The sequence below is a fragment of the Cyprinodon variegatus genome, unplaced genomic scaffold (genome assembly GCF_000732505.1).
Source record: "Cyprinodon variegatus isolate N-32 unplaced genomic scaffold, C_variegatus-1.0 Scaffold28, whole genome shotgun sequence".
NCBI classification, from domain to species: domain Eukaryota; kingdom Metazoa; phylum Chordata; class Actinopteri; order Cyprinodontiformes; family Cyprinodontidae; genus Cyprinodon; species Cyprinodon variegatus.
In genome coordinates this window covers 1,912,768-1,931,600 of record NW_015150481.1, presented here as the reverse complement: position 1 = coordinate 1,931,600, position 18,833 = coordinate 1,912,768, and the positions used below count along the sequence as shown (strand labels likewise).

The following is an 18,833-nucleotide window of genomic DNA, read 5'->3' as shown; positions in this document are numbered from 1 at the left end:
TATTAAAGCAAAACACAAAAAAGCAAACAAAGGAGCAACATGGCAATGTTGGTTGGAATTTCAACAAAATCATTATTCTTATTAACTTAACATGATTTTTTCATAGATTAAACATTAACATACCACCATAAAAAGGAGCCAACATGAGAAAACATGTTGCATTCTGTTAATTGGTTAATTAAGCTTTAGATTTTAATGGAAAACCTTGTATGATGTGGTAAATTGCAGTTATAAAAGAATTTTGGCCTATGTTAGGATTAAAAGATTCTGGGAAAATAAGAGTTTTCTTATTCAGTAGTCATGTGAATGTAATTTGGTAGGTGTATTCACGATCTGAGTGTAAATGGAGACATCAGAACTTATAATCACAATCTTTTTTTTTTTTAACTTTCTTTGGACTTTAAAGATGACAAAAGCTGTGCACACAGCGCTACACTCTACAAGGCTACAAATCCCCAAACTCATAGGGGATCACGTATGCAGATGATATTAGAATGGGGTTTAAAAACACTGAAATAAGCAAATACCTGATATTTGATTTTGTTTTGTAATAATAACACAAATCGTGTATAAATCAAGGAAAAAAATTAATTAGTTGGATGGAAATACAGCTACTAGGCACAAAGGGGGATAAATTAAGTAAAAGAAAGTTAATTTACCTCCCACAAACATGTATGGATAGAAGAGGTAGTGCAGGGCCACTATGTGCATGCACTTGACCGAGGCTACATGCATGCAAAAGGTTAATACAAACACTAGAATACAGTACAGTACGGTACAGCACGGTACGGTACAGTACAGAAGGGCTACTGGGCTACCTGCACTGCAGCTACCTGACATAAATGCCAGGAGAAGAGAAAGTATTACAACTTTCCGAGTGAAACTATATGTATATAAAAGTATCAACGGTACAAATCTTTGCTAGCATTTACTGTAAACAATTATTCTGGGAGAGAAAAGAGAAAGAAATGGTACATATTTCGATTTTTTTTTTCTTTTTACAGAAAATGAAGATACTTTTTTTTTCTATATCTGCAGACATTCTCCAGAATTTTCAAGCCTATTAGTTTTTACCTTCTTTACTTCTCTTTTCTCTGCACAATTTGAATCTATCAACTCTCTCCAAAGCTTTTCCGGTTTCACTCACACACACATGCACAACAAGAGAAAAGGAATAATTATCCTATCAAAATCCAGACAATTATAGGAATGCTTGATAGTGGAAGTAAACAGACTCTTGCTGAGTTTTCCTTCTAAAGCACGTCTTTCCTGGCCTGACGCGCAGCTTCCTGACCATGAGAAAAACCCCTGTCATCCATGATGGCGAAGCATGGAGAGCGGCTTTAAGGAGACGGAAGTATTTTGAGCGTTAAGTTCTGAGAACACCTGACTGCAAGGCTTTAACTTTTAACAGCCTGCTCTTTATATCTGGGTTTGAACTGGCTGCCCTGGCGGTGTGTAGGGAGGTGGCGCGGGTGAAGGCTTTATTCCCCGGGTCCGCATGTAGGAAAGGAACTGGTCCGGAATCTCAGCCAGTACGTCTTTTGCAAGCCGGGCCATGCTCAATATGTGGTTTCCACTTCTGTCGATGTAGTCTCTAAATGGAACAAACTAGGATGAAAAGGAGCAAAAACAAACTATTAAAAACACACGTTGAATTCCTGAGACTTTTTAACATCTTTTATATTTGCTAAAAGTCCAAGTCTAACTGTTAGCACCTTTGGCTCATTTAATGTAACCCTTGAACTTTTTGCATATCCTAGGTTTTTGACATTTAGATTTATTGAGTCCATCTTCAACAAAAGTGGAGATCAGTGTCGCATATGTGGGCCTACAGAGACATGGCTACCAGAAAACAGCAGAAGGAGCTCTGTTCAGGTAAAATGTAAATTTTTTGCTAAATCGAAAAACTAACACTGATGTTAAAGCTGATGGGAGAGTGTCCTAAATTCAGGAAAACCCCAGAAATAAATCTTAATAGAACAGGGTTCTCAAACTGAAATCTGAGCTGGTATCTCTTGCCCTACACACATGAATCACATCAACTTTCTATCTATATTTAAGCTCTGCTAATTAGCCCATACTTCATTTAGATTTGCTGATGAAGAGACACGTTTTAAAGTTGCAGAACACCTGCCCTTGAAGATTCGAGTTAGAGACCCCTGTTATACATAATAGAGGTTCACCTTTCAGCTAAACCAGCTGTCCCCAACCACCGGGCCGCGGACCGGTACCGGTCCGTCGGTCATTTGGTACCGGGGCGCACAGAATAATTTATCGACGATCAGAGTCTGAGGGATGTTTTATTTTGAAAAACATAAAAAATTGTGGTATTCTGTCCCAATTACATCAGTCAGTGCATCTGTGCGTCTTGACACAGGTTAAGACTCATCCTATCTATAACATCCTATCTTTGTGAAGCGGGATTTTCTGCGGTTACAGCGACCAAAAAAAAGCTACGGAGCAGACTGGACATCAGGAGCACACTTCGTGTGTCATTGTCTCCGATTACGCCTCGATGGGACTGGCTTGTTTTATTTTTATGCTGTTTGTATTTGATTTTATGCCAGTTGTATCATTTTACTTTATCGTATTTACCCGCCCGGGGAGGGGGGATTGGAATACGATCAAGTAAAAAACATGATGCAAGCAGGAGTTAGTACTTTTTGATGACAAAGGTGGTCAAAACAACAAAATCAGCATGTCTGTGTCCAGATCTGCAGGTTGGATCATAGTTTTGATTTAGTTCTTAGTTATTGCCTTATTTTGTGATTTTTCGCTATTTAGGGTTTGCCATACATGTTCTGTTTTGCTTCGTTTTTTACAGGTTTTTTTCTAGTAAATGTTTTTTGTGTATTTCTTTGTATTTTTAGTTAGTTTTGTCATTAGTTTGTCAGTCATTCTTTCTGTATTTTTGGTGGAGGCTCTGTTAGGGCTGTTTTTTCACCCTGTTTGACCTTAAGTAATTTCTTCTTTAGCCAGACTCTTCGTTAATAAACTGACTTTTTTTCTCCTGTCTCTTCTGTTTCAGCCCAGTGTCTGCACCTGTTCTCTGCTCTACTTAAGCCTTCAGTTTGGCACTGGTTCCTCGTCTAAGTTTCCTGACTTTATGTCTGTTATTGTTCATAAGCATCTTTCAGTTTGTCATTTTCCATCATTAAAAGATCCTTGAACTCAACATTCTCTTCCTGAGTAACAGTCTATATTGTTCTGGAAGTTCACATTCATAGCAATCTGTTTTTTTTAGGTAATGCAATTGATTTATGTATATTCTGGGAAACAAAGTGTCCTCCTTCCTTGCTCAAATACTGCCAAATATAATGCCAGAAATAAGGTAGGAAAATATCTAATTTCATCAGGATTTCAATGTGATTCTATTAAGAATTATTGCACACATACTGGATCACTGTTGCCTCACAGTTTGCATTTTAATTTAATTCACTGTCATTTTCTATTTCACCAATTCAGAACCTGTCATCTGAAGGCACTTAGCAGGGCTGATTCAAAATTGCTGCAACCTTAACACCATCTTTTATTGCAATTACATATCATGGATAAAAAAGTTTTCTTTATTTTATTGAATGTTTTTTCACCTGCAGTAACAAGATCCTATATGCAGCCAATTTGTACAGAAGTTTTCCACTGCTTATACCTCGCCATGTTATTTGGGTTATTAACTTGTTCATAATGAGAATCTGCAGGCTGAGCTGAAGCAATACTCTACTAGAGAAACTTTTTTCTTTTTTTTTTTCTTCCATCGATGAAGCAACTGTGTATGAGTGTGCATCCGCTTATTAAAAAGCCAGCTAATGAGCATCCCGGCTTCTGTATGTGAGGGTGGCAGGCAGTACGGTATTACAGTGGTGAAATAAAGGTCATGGTTTGGCTTTACTGAGTCACAGTCAAAGAAACATCTTAGTATGGATGTTTTTTTTTCCTCTTATGCCAGGATATTGCATGGATCTATTAGTATCACCATAATTTTCCTTTGCGGCAACACAAAACACAATACGCACAGTTGCATTAGGACAGGTATGCATAACCCAATCAAAACAATTATTGGAAAAAAATACACTATAGAGGAAATTGTACACCATTTGAGCTCCTCCTTCTGCTTTCTCAATGCTTTACCTAGAGCTTTCTTTAATTAAGTTCTCCTTTTCATAGCATCTGATTAGACTCAATTATTAAACACATCACTTTATAAAAATAACAACTTTGAACAGTTTCTGTTGCAGAATAACACATTCATTTTAAATATTTCACCCTTCTGTAAAGTTATGGGGTTTAAACAGTTAAAAACCTTTCTTACAATGACCAGCCACTTCCAGTCAGGTTTTCATGCTCATATAAACATACCACCAGCCCTTGTCCAGGTCTTCATTAGCATCAGTTTAGGTGCAGACTATGAAAGAACCACAGTACTGGTATTATTAAACCTAAGTGGATTCACACTGATGAATATGTTGGATTACTGGAGCACCAGAAGTGCAGATGTGACTGATTTTAGTCGGTGAATTTGTTTGTGTCTATAGATACCTGCATTAGAGTTGACTAATTAAGTGTGGAATTCCCCAAGGTTCCATCTTAGTGCCTTTCGTAAATACATAGATAAATAATTGAACTTTAGTGATCTCACAATGGAGAAATTTACCTCTGCATTTAACCCATCCCCTTGGGGAACAGTGGGCTGCAATTTTTGCGACGCCCGTGGAGCAGTGGGGGGTTAAGAGTCTTACTCAGAGACCCAGGCCCAGGGCTTGGGAGTCGGGCTCAAACTCAGAACCTCGGGATTCCAAGCTCTATGCCCTAACCACTAGGCCTCATATTTAATCTCATTATTTTTTCCCTAACTGGGATCATAAAAAACAATAAGATGATTTATCGAAACTATGCAGATGACACACAGCTCTACATTACAATGTCAATAGGTGACTATGAACCAATTCAAGTTCTTGGTAAATTCATAGAACAAATCAATCCAAGATGTTCCATAATTATCTTTAGCTGAAAAAACTAAAATAACTATTTTTGGACGTAAGGTGGAGCAATCACTACTTCAGTCAGTTCAGCTAGAAGCCAGTGATTAGGCTCAAAGTCCGGATGGAGTGATCAACTCAGACCTTGCTCAAAACAAGAAAGCAAAGCACATTACCCCAGTTCTAAATTCCTCACCGTGACTTCCTGTATCTTAAAGAATATACTTTTAACAAGGAAAAGCAGCATTCGGTTCTTATGCTCCACTAGCCTGGAACAAACTCAGAAAACTGCAAAGATCCAAAAACTCTGAGCTCCTTTAAATAAAGGTTTAAAATTCCTTTGGTTTAGACCAGCTTTTGACTGGTCTATTTTCACTGTTAACCTAAACACATTCATTTCAGAAACTGTTCTTTGTAATTTACATTCCTTAATCAAACCAATGCCATTTACTTTTCTTATGCTTTTGTTATATTTTTAATTCTTTCTATATAAATAAACTCTTAAGGCAGGGATTCGTTGAAGGGAAGAAGTGATGAAACAGTGGTTTGGGGGAGCAAAGGATTAAAGAAAATAGTTTTAAGACATAAACGTAAGACTAAAGAACCTAAAATACGATTAGACCAGGAGATTCTAGCTGCTTTAATGAAAACGGCCCAAAAATGGAGGAACCCAACATGAATGAAAGGAAGGTAAAGAGATAAAGCCGTTGTTTGGTGAAATTTTTACAAAGATAATTTTAAGAACAAATTTAGAACAGGATGATCCAACCTAAATAACAAAGCTGTGTTGTAAACAAGAACTGGCTAAATTTGAAACTTCAGATCAGAGGAACAAAGGAGTTACTAATTACCTGAACAATGTCTCTCTCTGCTTGTCGTCCTCTGGAAGAGACTCTTACTTCATCGCCATCCAACTCGACCATGGCTGAGAGGAAGAAAAAGCACTGAAAGAACTGAGCCTCAATTACAAAAGGATGTTGCCCAGGTATGCCAGTCATTCCTCAAGGCTGAAAGCGTAACCTCTGTGTACAACTTCAAAATATCAAATTACGAAAGGATTTTTTTGTCAATAACGCAGAGCTTACCATCAAATTCTGCTGGCCCGACTCCCACAATGATGATTGACATTGGGAGGCAGGAAGCCTACAAGACAGGCAGAAAAAAACCCAAAAGTCTCAGGTTAAAATGTTTTCCCAAACTTCAGCTAGCATTTGTTGAATTGAGCTATGCATCTGTAATTTGGAGAGACTTATAGATGTGTTGCAATTACATCAAGAACTCTAGAGTTAAATGGCCAATGACTGCGTAATTCTTTTGCATAATGATACAATGATCTTAAACCATTGGTATAGAAGTGACCTAATTAACGCATTTGATCTAGTGGTTACCAAACGTTTTTAGCCATGCAATCACGGCCGGGGGGGCTATAAATTCAGAGTAGACGTTTACCAAAAGTCAATCAAACATATAATAAGTTATCACACCAGCTTTTAGCTTTAGATTGTTTTTATATATATAAAAATAATTATTTTCTGAGAATGTGTTTTTTAATAGCAACTAGGGAAATTAACAAAAATCTAGAAAAAGTACACTATATTATATTATTTAATTTTAGTAATTTTGTTGTGTGGTTGATAAGGTTGAAAGGGTTTCACCTGAAGCTTCTCTTGCTTTAATGGACTTCATTTAATTTAATTTTTCAATTAACTTCTCTCTCTTTCTCCAACTTTCACGACTGAACCTGTCAATCAGCCACACTACAACTGTGATGACATTCTGGGTAAGCTCAGGGCGGAAATCTCCTGCGCCCCGAGATCTCTTATAATTTTGCATTGAAGAGAAGCTACTGTGCATTTACTTTTAATGAGTCAATGGTGGCTACAGATGCCATCAATGGCCAAAGCTTTACATGTCATTAAAGATTAAATATTTATCTTGCACATCTAAAATGTATTAATATACTGTATTTTGAAATATTTAAATTTTATAATAAATTTTTTTTAATCAAGGTCATTGGATGGGTGGGGCAGCGCCTTGGCGCCCTCTACTGGCTAGTTGCCACTGCGTGCAACCCCTTATGTCTCCCAACTGGGTTGAAGCATCCAAATCCCCAACAGCTTTAAACAAAACAGAAGCTTTTATTGTCATATTAAAAGTGCCATGTTTAATAATGCTTAAATAACCAGATCATAACAACAACAGAAGCTGCAGATAAAATGATACAATCCCGTCATCATAACACATGTTAAGGAAATCAAATTAGAACCGAATTTGAATTAAAATGAAATAAAGTTACACACAACACCCTTAAAAGGATCCTGAGAATTTTCAGGTACAGCAAGAAAAAGAAAGAAACACTCAGGTCAGTCGAACCTCCAAAGAAAACCTTAAATGTATCTAAAGGATGATTCACGGACTAAACTCTAATAATCTACTAGTGGGGACGTTCTCACTTTATTTATTTGATGTAACTGCTTCTAAATCCAAATCTGACTCACAATGTAAAATAGAAACCCTAAAAAGGTCAATGTGATTTGTGTCTGATGCCGATAGCGAGAAAAGTTTGGTAAAGATGTATAGAATAACAATGACACAGCGAGAGCGCAGGCCCCTCATCAGATCCCCTCATCCACCACTGGTTCTTGCTTTCCCTGTTCCTGTCTGCATATGGGAAAAGAATGCATCTTTAATAATTAAAGTATTAAAAATCTGTAATACTTTTCTTTATCTAATGAAAAGCATTACAGCTCTGTGCATGAGCATTGTCAAGAAATTGCATTAACCTCCAATTTTCCCACTACCAGCAGCATTGTGGGCATGATGAGCACATCAGGGTAGCCAGAGCAGAGCGTCAGCACCATGGACAGCGCTGTTTGTTTGTTTGGTTTAAGTGGAGGCCACAGACTATCATGCATATTGCAATGCATATGATAACTTCCCCTATAATGCATCTTAGTTTAAAGCATAGAAATACACTTTTTGTAATGTAATAAATTGTTCCTTTGAATTCATTGTTTTTTATTAAAACATAGACATAGAATTCCAATGCAAACCACTCAGGGAAGCGAGCACCGGTGAATCGCACGCAGTAAGGGCGTTCCCTGCTCTGCACTCACCTTGTGGTCTAGAGATGTTGTCATATCGAATGGAGAGAGCAGAGCAGTAAACACGGAAGATGAAACAAGCTGAACTTTTCTGTCAAATTGCCACAAGGCAACCAATCAGGGACTGGTTGTACATTTTTGTACAAACAAGTTAATTTAAACTGTTTTATACCTGAAAAATGTCCTCAAATTATTATTTTTTCCTTTTTTATAACAACAAATTCTAGATTTGGGTGTTTTAAATCTTCACTTCTCTGGTGAAGATTTGGGTGTTTTCAATCTTCACTTCTCTGTCTGATATTTTATTTTCCAATTTGACAATAGCCATGTTGGCACTGCATTGCCCACTCTGAATGTGTAATTAGTATTTAAGGGGGTTTGTGTGAATGTTTTGACACGCGCCTCCTCATGTGGCGCTGTGTGGGTTGAGACACATCACAGTCACTGTTGTTGGAGGTTAGAAAATCTACGACATCGTCTGAACTCACTGACAGCTTACAAATGACGAGCTCACTTTGCGATCGCGGGTAGAGGGTGATTTATAGAGAAGATACCAATGATGCTTTCAGTGTATCTGACTAATGTTTTAACCCCAGGCTGCAGAGAGAGATTGATGATCCTATCAAAACATCTTGATTTTATTTTTGCTCCCCTTTAGGCCTCTATTCCTCTCTTTTGTCTTCCTTTTTTTCCCCCTCTTTTCCGCTCTCTAACATCATCTCTTCATGTTTTCTAGCCCACGTTTCTTTGCTGCTGCGTTCAAAGGCTCGGGTCACTGGCTTCTCAGGAATGGCAGCCGTCCTCTCTCTGTTTTGTTTGTGTTCTAAGCGACACTCTTTCCTCTAGAGTACGCTTTGACTTGACAGTGATGGAGAGGACGGGGGGAATAACATACTGTTAGTGAAACCCACCATATAAAAAAGTAGAGAGTAAAAACACTCTTGTTACATAATGTTTCTACTGGCAAAACAAGGAAAGGAAGATAATATCTCTTGACAGCTTCTTTTATTTTTATTTATTTATTTTTTTATCAGAGTGGATTTGGTTCTGGAGGACAGAAATAGCTGATAACTACAATAACGTGTGATTTTCTGACATTTATTTGTCAGTAAAGTTGGAAGCTGATAATTATCCACAAAACAAGCTGATTAGAAAATAGCATCTTGTTTTTCAGCTGTCATTCAGACTGTGGTGTATGTAATCAGAAGAGACAGGAGGAAAAAAAATCCAGCAAACAAGACAGTGGTGGTGGATGGATGTTTGTTTAATTAATGTTTGAACCTGATGAAATATGCAGCAAAGGAAGCTGGGGGAGAAAATATATATTAAAATACATCTTTAATAGGAGATTTCTAAACATTTAATGGATAAAAAAGATGCTTTTTAAATCAGGCAATTACTAGATCTTTTTGTACTCTTAAAATTTACAAGTAAACACGTCTTTAGAAATGCCTATTTGGGTTGAATTGTGTTTCTCTTTCTTGAAGATTTTTAATAGTTTGAAAGAATTTTTTTCTAGATTCTTCTGACAGAAACGTTAAAGCTGATTTAGATTCGTAGACCTTTGCAGCTCTCTCTATAAATAATTAACCCATTTAAATGGGATCAGAGCTTAGTGATTGCTACTCCAAAACACTGGATTTGTTTTCCTTAAGCCACCTAATTTGGCTGTGCTGGGAACTTTATGGATTTGGAAGACCCATTTCCTTAAAAAAGTACCTTAATTTGCTGCCACCACCACGCCTTATAGTGAGGATGTCATTCTCAGGTTTGCAAACTGCTCCTTTTTGTCCTACAAATCTAATAGTCATGACCAAACACTTTTACATTAGTTTCAACAGGGTTCAGGAAACGTTTCCTGAAATTGAGGAGTTTATCAGCTACATAAATGTTTCCTTACATTGACGATAGACTCCTTCGTCTGAGCCATGTCTGAGATGACACCATCAGTGATGATGAGGAGCACAAAGTACTGAGAACCATCCTTCACAGAAGCAGCATACCTGGGAATAAAAACACAAAAATGTTTTACTCAACAGAAATATTAAATATGTAAACTAGGCACGGTTCTGGCAAAAGGTATTAAATAACATTGGTTCTTCAGCATTTATAGACAGTTCAAAGAGACATTGTTAACCCTCATATATCAGTTATACGGTCTTGAGGTGGATCTTTATTTCAAAATGTCAAGAAATGTTTTTTTGTTTTTGTTTTTTTGGTGGGTCAAGACTAAAGTAAAGTCTGAGGAGTCAGTCGATCTGAGTGAAGTGATGCATTATGCTGGGGTATAATGTTTAATAACAAGTTAATTCCCATTTATGAACAAAAAAAAAACAAAAATGTATGAACCAGAAAACACAAATTTCTTGTTTGAGCTCTTCATATCTTTTCTTGCTACTAATTTATTTGATTTCAAATGGAAAATTCTGACCAGAGGATTTAGCAGAAATAAAAGGGAAATCCTAAAATCATAGTCCTTCAGTGCTGATGAACATCCCTACATCTTTATCTTTGCTGTTAATTTTCCTTGCACTGCTATGACACCAGGTATCTTATCTGCTGTCTTGCTGGGAGCTATCAAGGATTAAATTCTTGCTTTTTTTAACACAAGGCTTAAACAGCTTGTCTGTCGGTTATGAGGCAAATAACTTTGGTTGTCATTAAAACACGATAGTAGAGTTAGACAGCCACTTCTACTGCCGCAATTCAAACACATCAAATCAATACCAAAGATCGTAATATGTCAGCAGTACAGTTGACACAGAGGCACTGCAATAAAAAACAGGGCCTTTTACTCCCATGTGAGTGAATAATATATGATTCTTACACATAACTGCCCTCTGTTGTTTTATACAGAAAATATTTTGGTACCTGGCAGCCTTTCCAAACAATATGTCCTTGTTCAGTCAATATTCATTTGTCTAAACTTTCATAAAGCTTAACATTTGATAAATTTAGGAACGGCTGGAAACCTTGCCAGGAGTTACCAGCATACCAAAATTAGATAAGGAGTCCATCAACAAATTATCCAGGAGGTTAAAAAAAAAAATAACATAGGAAAACATAGAACAACATCTAAAGCTCTGAAACGTTATTTGCGGGATTTAGGGTAAGTGGTAATAACTGAAATAAAAACAGATCTGTGCAAAAATAGCAATAATGGAAGAATTGGCCCTTGTTACTCAAAAAGAAATACTAACCTCTTACCTTTTAAGAAAACTATTGAAAGTTGTGTGTCCTCCTACATGTGCTGTAAAACTATTTTACAGAAAATGCATCACATTTCAGGCACGGTAGTGGTAGGGTAATGGTATGGGATCGTGACATTAGAGATCTGATGGAGATGCTGTTGTATGATCTTAACAGGGCCTATTCAGACAATTGTGCAAAAAAGGGCCGGGGTAAAATTCCTCAGAACAAATTTTGAAAATATTAAGATTTAGGATTTTGGATAGATTTACCCATAAATCATTTTAATTTTCTTTAAATTAATTTGTATTCACTGAGGCTTTCATCTGATACAACCTTGAATTTATTTGACGATTTTAGCTATTTATGTTTAAATAAAAAAGCAAAATGGAAAACAAAAACTCATAATGGAAGAAAAATACATTTACAGTTTTGTGACTGATGGCTATTATTGGCAGAGATTACTAATGCTGTGTCTGTTAAAGCACAAAGATGAAATCTGAAGCCAACCTTAAATAACTGCCTTNGCTGATATAGTTCTTAATAAATGCTGTCCTACCATTTTACTTATTACTTCTTACTGCAGATTAACAATTCTCCATTATTTTCTACTAATTTATATTATATATTGTTAATTCATCCAACAACTATTATTATTTTTACTTAAAATCCCTTAATTATTTTTTTTAATAAGTTTCTCATAATTTAGCAGTAAATATCTCCCCGTATTTTGTCTTATTTTGACACAATGAAGCATTTTACTTTTGACAATTTATTAAATGATAGTTTTCAGATTTCTATGGCAACAACCTTGTCAATCTTTCCAGATTAATGTGCAGTCAGTGATCACCTCAGTAAAGTTAATGCTGTTGTCTTTACATTCGGCATTGTTTAATATATATTGCTTTAGAGCCACAAACTGCCAAAAACTCCTGCTTCCAAGGAAGGCTAAGCACTGCCTCATGCTTTTATTGCATCCAAACTTACTTTTTCACTAAACTGTATATGTTCATGTATTAATTTATGTGTGCATGGGAGTGTTTCTTCTAGTAGTCGATCATAGAAAAAGAAAAGAAAGCCTGATATGCATTTACATCCCCGTCTTTTCTCACAGACCGTGCTTTAATTTCGTCATGCAGCTAAGACCTCAGTAAATTATCCCCCAGATCTGTGAAATAACCTGATGAGACATCACTTGGCTGCTCCTCTTTAATTAAACTCTTGTATGAAAAGTTTCTTAATGTGTTTTTTTGGAGAACTTCTTCTGACGTGCTCGCTCTCCTTCCCTGCGGCATGATTTATGCTCTTATTGAAGCACAGACAGAAACAAACATGTAATCAGCTCCTTAAATGAAAACACTTCTTGTTAGCTACCTGGCAACACTTGCTTCACAGAGCTCATTATGGAGAAGAGTGTGTTTAGTGTCAGGGTACCCAGTGTTCTTTCACACATACTCCAATGTAATCCATTACATAAGCAATGATAGAAAATAGTGGAGAAACAAAGAAAAGTTGATTTGATTGTGGTAGTTTGAGTACCTGGCTACGTGGTTGATGACAGGCGAGAAGTTAGTGGGTCCATAGAGCTGAACAGACTTCAGGCTTTGGTAGTAGGCCTCCATCACGCCATCAATACCAGCGCAGTACGGATTCTGAGGATTACCGTTCTGATGTGCAAAAAGAAGGAAAACTAAATCAGGAGAGGACAGTTATTTTCAAATGTTTCGGGATGGAAATAAAGCCAATGACAATAAAGCGAAGTAGAAGGAGAAATTAAATGTCACTGAAACATTAAGAAACAAAGAGGCTTTAATTAACCATGAAGATAAAAGGTCAATATGTGGGAAAGGTCAGTGTAGATTAGGAAAATCTGTTCAGTTTTTTTTAATCCTCATCTGGATTTAGGTTTAGACATTGACTGGGTCTTTAGTTTCTACTCCCCTGTCCCTGCAGAAAGAGAGCCTCTTCGCAGCATGATGCTGCCGCCACCATGTTTCACTGTGGGCATTGCTTTGTCGCTTGCAAATCACTTTGCAACAAACTCCCAACAGAGCTTTTTTATAATGTTTTCTATAAGGAGTTGCTTTTTTCAAGTCAAATGTGTAATGAATATGACTAATAGCTGTTCTGCCAACAGAATTCCCCTATTTGAGCTGTAGCCACAGCTCCTCCAGACTCACTAGGTCTTCATGATGCTTTAATTTCCTCCAAAACTCCCTTCATAAAACAGCTGTATGTTTAGTAAAAGTTCATTTCACACCAATTAACTCTACTTTATCATTATATGATTTAAAGCAATTGGTTTCACTGGATTTTTTAAGGGTATTTAAGCAGATGACTCTGAATGTAACTGTACAGAAATCCTAGATTATTCTTTCAGTTATCAAGGTAGCAAAACCTAAAAAATTTTGCTACCTTGATAACTGAGTGAAGGGATGCATTAGTGGTATAATAAGTTGTATAATTAGAAAGTGGTATCAATAAGAAAGTAAGATGGCAGCAGATTTTCTAACTTTTTTAAAAGCCAATCAATCTTAATCAGCGTTTCCCCTATCCTGCACGTCTGCTGCTCAACGTCATGTCAAAGTGTTTCACTCACCAGGGCAAATTCATGGGACACCCGTCCATCTGGCGGCAGCTTGGCTCCAAAGCCCAGCGCTGGGAACATCTTGTCGCTGTCGTAGTCCTGAATGATCTCGCCTACTGCCTTCAGGGCCATGGCGTAGGCATTCAGCTGGTACGGACTCATGTAGTGGAGAGACGTCGGCTGGGCTGGGTTTCCTGTCAATTACAGAGTATGACATCTAATGTTATGAAAATATTTTGCTGTAAGTGAAAACAAACTGTTAATCGGGTTCATAAGAAAAGAGGAAATGCTCTGCTTGCCTCCTTAATTAATGTGCAGTTTATCTTGACCTCCAAGGTTGTAACTCATGGTCTCAGTTTCTAATAAACCCACCAGACCAGGTGCACCAACAGACACATTAGTATTGCTGCTGCTTGTTCTGCATGGCATAACTTCAACTGTAGCATAACTGCCTGTAATTAACACTATCTTAGCCTCTTATGATGAGCTTTAGCTCCCAGGTGTTGTGGCAGTGGTTTGGGATAAGGGGGTGTCCTTAAGGAACACTTGATTTCTCTATTTGCATATACTTGAATACATTTCTTTAACATACTCTGAGTATTTCGTCAATCTTTAGGCTCTATACTCACCATTGGAAGCTGTGAAATCAATGGCCACCGTGAAGTTGATCTGGGTCCTTTCAAAACAGAAAGAGACTTTATTTAACAGAGCAAACCCACCCCACTCTGCAGTACTTATAAAAAGAAACAAACGCTTCTCTCGTGATCAAAACACTTCACATCCTGTTGACCTGCAATCTCCTGTGGATTCTTAATGCCAATCCTCATCAGTGCACAAAACAACCGTTTCATCTGCTGTACATTAATCTGCGAAGTCAAACACTAAACGGCTCATCGCCCTGGTCAGGTTTGTAAGGTCATGTAGCACGTCTTTGTTTCTCGCAGTTATAGATTATTTTTTTTCAAATGGGTCCGAGATGGACGGGGCCTCTGGTGACGGGGATGTGGTATCATGACTAACGTTTCAACACAGGAGCTGAACAACAGATAACTGCTGTTGCATTCAGGCACCGTGGGAACTATAAATGTCTTTAAAACATTGACATGCTTTGTGTATGTGATTGGTTTTGGAAACTAACATAATTCAAAAATAGAAGCAGACCATTTAAATACATAACATAAATCTGAGAGGACAGAATATGATGTTGACAGATTGGCATATCATTTCAAGCCTCTGTGGCAGATTTCCCATTCTCTGAAAGTAAAGCGGTAAAAAATGTGACAAAAATTTTTTCAAAAATAAATAAACCTTTAACCCATTAGCTCCCACTGCCTGCCCCAGGATGTTTTGACGTCACATTTTGTTTCCCATCTAACACCAAGTTTATTTGTAAAAAAAAAAAAAAAAAAAACCTGTTGTACATCATATATTCCAATGATCATCAACTAAAAGCAAACTCTACTCCAAAAATACAGATAACTGATAATATATCATCAAATTCTAACTCATTATTTTCACTCCTGACCTTGTTTTTGTTTTCTGGCATTCCAAAACACACTCTGTCCTGGTTTAAAATAGGCCCAACTTAATTCTTACTAGAAGGATTTGGATTTTTATTACTTTCTGAAATTAAGTTTCTGCTGACAAAAATGTTATTTAGAAAATCTGTTATTATACTACAATTTTGACTAGGAAGAATCCTAATTAAGTTATCAACATATGAAACAACAGAGAGGAGAGTGCTTTTAATTAAGTTTAAAATGGCCTGCCATGGCAGACTACATATAAACATATGCATTAACTCAAGCAGCAGTCTTCTATTACGCCATATCCTTTGCAGCTGTAGCGCTGTTGCCCTGTTTTTGAAACATGTTCTCTATTTTGTTTTTTCATTTCTGCATTAAAATCTCTAGGTCCAGTTAGGTGAAATAGGCACTTCCTGTTGCCTGTTGTCATGGTAACTCTTCAAATCGGTGCTCCATCGATGTTGGCTTTTCATACTTGTTAGGCACGTGCTCAAGTCTAAGTGGACCAACTTAGAGGTGATAACTAACTTATTGTAGGGTTAAATCCCAAACCGTCCCCTAACGACTTACCCTTAACTGACAAGTTAAGATGCCTTAGATGGTCTCTTACCTCTAACAGAAAAGAAAAGCAGTCATTTCTATGTAAACCCAGTGACGCCGCAAGTGTGTGGTTAACATGACATCAGACATTTGCCATTTTATTAAAATATATTCTATCCACTCAGTAAAACTTTTTGAAAGTAGACCTTCCATTTAGGGAATAATTAGTTTTTTTTTTGTTTTGTTTTTTTCCTAACTTGTGATTTTCTGTCAGTGTGATGGAGGTGCAGCAAACCACCTTAAATTTAAATGCACGTTTCCTCCGGCACTAGCTCTCCGTTATGCTTGCTGCCAAGTTCCAGCAAGCCTGTACTGATGCAGACTCACTATTTAAGGGCCCTACCCACTAAATGGTTTGGGATGGCCCCTTTTGTGGCGGACCCTCCATGGGTACCCACAAATGGAGGGTTAGAGCTTAGGGTTAGTGTTAAGGGGCCGATTTGGAATTTAGCTAAGCTCTTGTGAAACCAAAAACTTAGTTTCCAAGCGCATGCTAGATCAATTCAAAGTTGAGGATTTGAGTCTGGGTTTGTTAGACCTGCTTTGTGAAACAGGCCTCTGGATATGAACAGAAAATGCATTGTCAAAACTCTGAAAGGTGAAAATTGGAAATATAAAAGAAAGTGCTTGAATGAAAACTGGTGTAAAGCTACATATACAAATTAGTTTTTTTTATGTTCAAATCAGTCATAAAATTCAAATAAACCAGTTTGCCACTTTTGGTTCTAATTTGGAACAATTGTACCGAATGGACCATTTGCATAGATAAAGGGTGATGGTTTCACAATGCTTAGAGCTAGACATCTGAAATATTATATGTTTGTTATCCACAACACAACCAACAAGTGTGGTGAGCTGGAAAGGTTAACCATAAATTATACCCAAAATATAGAATATTTAAATTTGCATAATTTTATGTGACAGAAAAAATTCTAATTTTGGACATGTTTTAAGCTACATAGTTTGTGTACATATCCTGGAACTAGAGGATCTTAGCTTTTAGGTGTGATACATCAAAAGCAGGTGGGATTTCTAAAATTATATTACTGGACATAGCATAATGGAATTTGGGTATGCAATTCCTTTGTGCACAAGCTATAAAAAGGTGAAAGCTTAGCAGTTAAAGGGGGAAAATAATTTTATTCACAGTTATGTGAACACCATTTAGCTACTTTACTTTAATCACCGTTGGAAAAATAACAAAATATAATAATAAAGAGGAGACAGCTGTAGGTACACAGGGTCAGTAAATAAATTCTGGTCCAGTTCCTCATGTTGGCAGAAAGGAGCTTCAGCCGAACAGCCTAAATTATGCATGCACTGTTTCTCTCCTGCCATACCTCTGGCCCACACAGAAGCAAAAAGCTTGACAAAACAAATCAAACTGTGAGAATAAAAAAAAAAAAAAAAGGGAAATAAAAAATGTATGATTTACTTTTTCTTTGAGGACCGAATTATCACAATCACAAAGAAAATTTCCATGCATGGAATATTTAAAAAACTGCACCTGTCATCCTTTTGATAACCAATGTCCAATATTTGCATTTTAATCTTTTAAACAACCCGTTTGCTTTTAAGAACACATCAATATATATTTTTTTTGGTCTGGCATATAAAATAATTATAATTTGATGCTTGACACAAGTATAAATTTGTCTCCTAATAATATGATTAATAATCAGAGAAGAAAGTGAAACCTTCTCTAAAAGGTCAGCCGCATGCTCTGCATTAAACACAGAGTTGTTCAGGTCCTACTTTGGCTGCAGCAGTCATTTAAAGCCTACTGATGAGCCAATCAGATATTCATGCTGCTTTTTAACAGCTTTGTTTCAAAAATTATATATTTTTTTGTCTGATTCTGATTTTCCTTCCAAAGCTTTAAATATCATAATGTGTTTCTAGGCAACGTCAAACCATGTATGTAAAAGAAGAGCCGCTCTTAAAGTGGGTTTAACAAGTTCAAAGGAAAGACTGATTTTTAGCTGACATTTTCACCTGCCTTTAGATTTTAATTGTACCCTTCGCCATAATCATTAGGAAACCTATCGCTACTGTTAATATAACTTAATTTCTTAAGCAACACGATTGGAAATTAAAAGACTATTTTAATACTAATTTTTCCAGGGGTTAGAAAAACTGTTAGCTTTTTCTATACATAATTCTTTGTTTGCTTAGCTTTTCCTTTCATACTTCTGAGGAAACATAGGTTTTATAATATTATTTTTTTAGCAGAATGTCCTATAAGTATATAATATTGCACCACCACAGCAGCATTTTGTTCTGCCAACTTTTAAATGGGAACAGAAGAAGAGCGATGTTATGAGATGAGCCGAGGCGTGTGTCAAGTCATGGAGGGGGGCGTTTACCCGAAGCATGTTTCAAGGCATGATTCTTTTAGAGGAGGGGCCAAAACTGATGACGTCCGAGGCCTCGCTACTGTGATACCACGTGATCGCTTCGGGAAGAGGTTCAGAAAGCGGAAGAATTTTGACAGGCATTTAAACATCCCAAGTATTCAGCCAATATGTGGGAGTTTGTAGGAAAGTTGCTTTCAGCTGGAACAGAGTTTGGATAGATTCTAAGAATAGATTGATAGGAAAACAACCAATCTAGTTGCTTAAAACTATTTTGTTTAGAATAAACAATGTAATGATCAAAATCTGAGCAAGCCACCGCACACAGTTAGTGTTAACACGTTATTGTTAAGTAGAATATTCTCCATTGAACAGCTGATCATGTAAGTGGTGTCATTTGTAAGATAAAGACTCCCTTTCTTAAAGGGTGGCAAGTTTCTGGTGTTGTTTTAGTTCTTTCAATGTTTTTACTCTAGATATTACTTTCACACACA

At 36.8% G+C, this 18,833-nt stretch overlaps 1 protein-coding gene across 1 annotated transcript in view; it reads right to left on the bottom strand.

The window, feature by feature from the left end:
• Nucleotides 1–325: 325 nt before the first annotated feature.
• Nucleotides 326–18,833, bottom strand: part of LOC107099168 (copine-8-like) — a 104,334-nt gene continuing 85,826 nt past the window's right edge. Inside the window, exons 13-19 of the mRNA XM_015397191.1 lie at nucleotides 14,489–14,535; nucleotides 13,872–14,053; nucleotides 12,812–12,939; nucleotides 9,984–10,086; nucleotides 6,065–6,122; nucleotides 5,831–5,904; nucleotides 326–1,611 (exon numbers count right to left, since the gene is read on the bottom strand). Of these exons, the coding sequence (XP_015252677.1) occupies nucleotides 1,423–1,611; nucleotides 5,831–5,904; nucleotides 6,065–6,122; nucleotides 9,984–10,086; nucleotides 12,812–12,939; nucleotides 13,872–14,053; nucleotides 14,489–14,535 (781 nt within the window). The 3' untranslated portion in view covers nucleotides 326–1,422. The remainder of the gene's footprint in view (nucleotides 1,612–5,830; nucleotides 5,905–6,064; nucleotides 6,123–9,983; nucleotides 10,087–12,811; nucleotides 12,940–13,871; nucleotides 14,054–14,488; nucleotides 14,536–18,833) is intronic.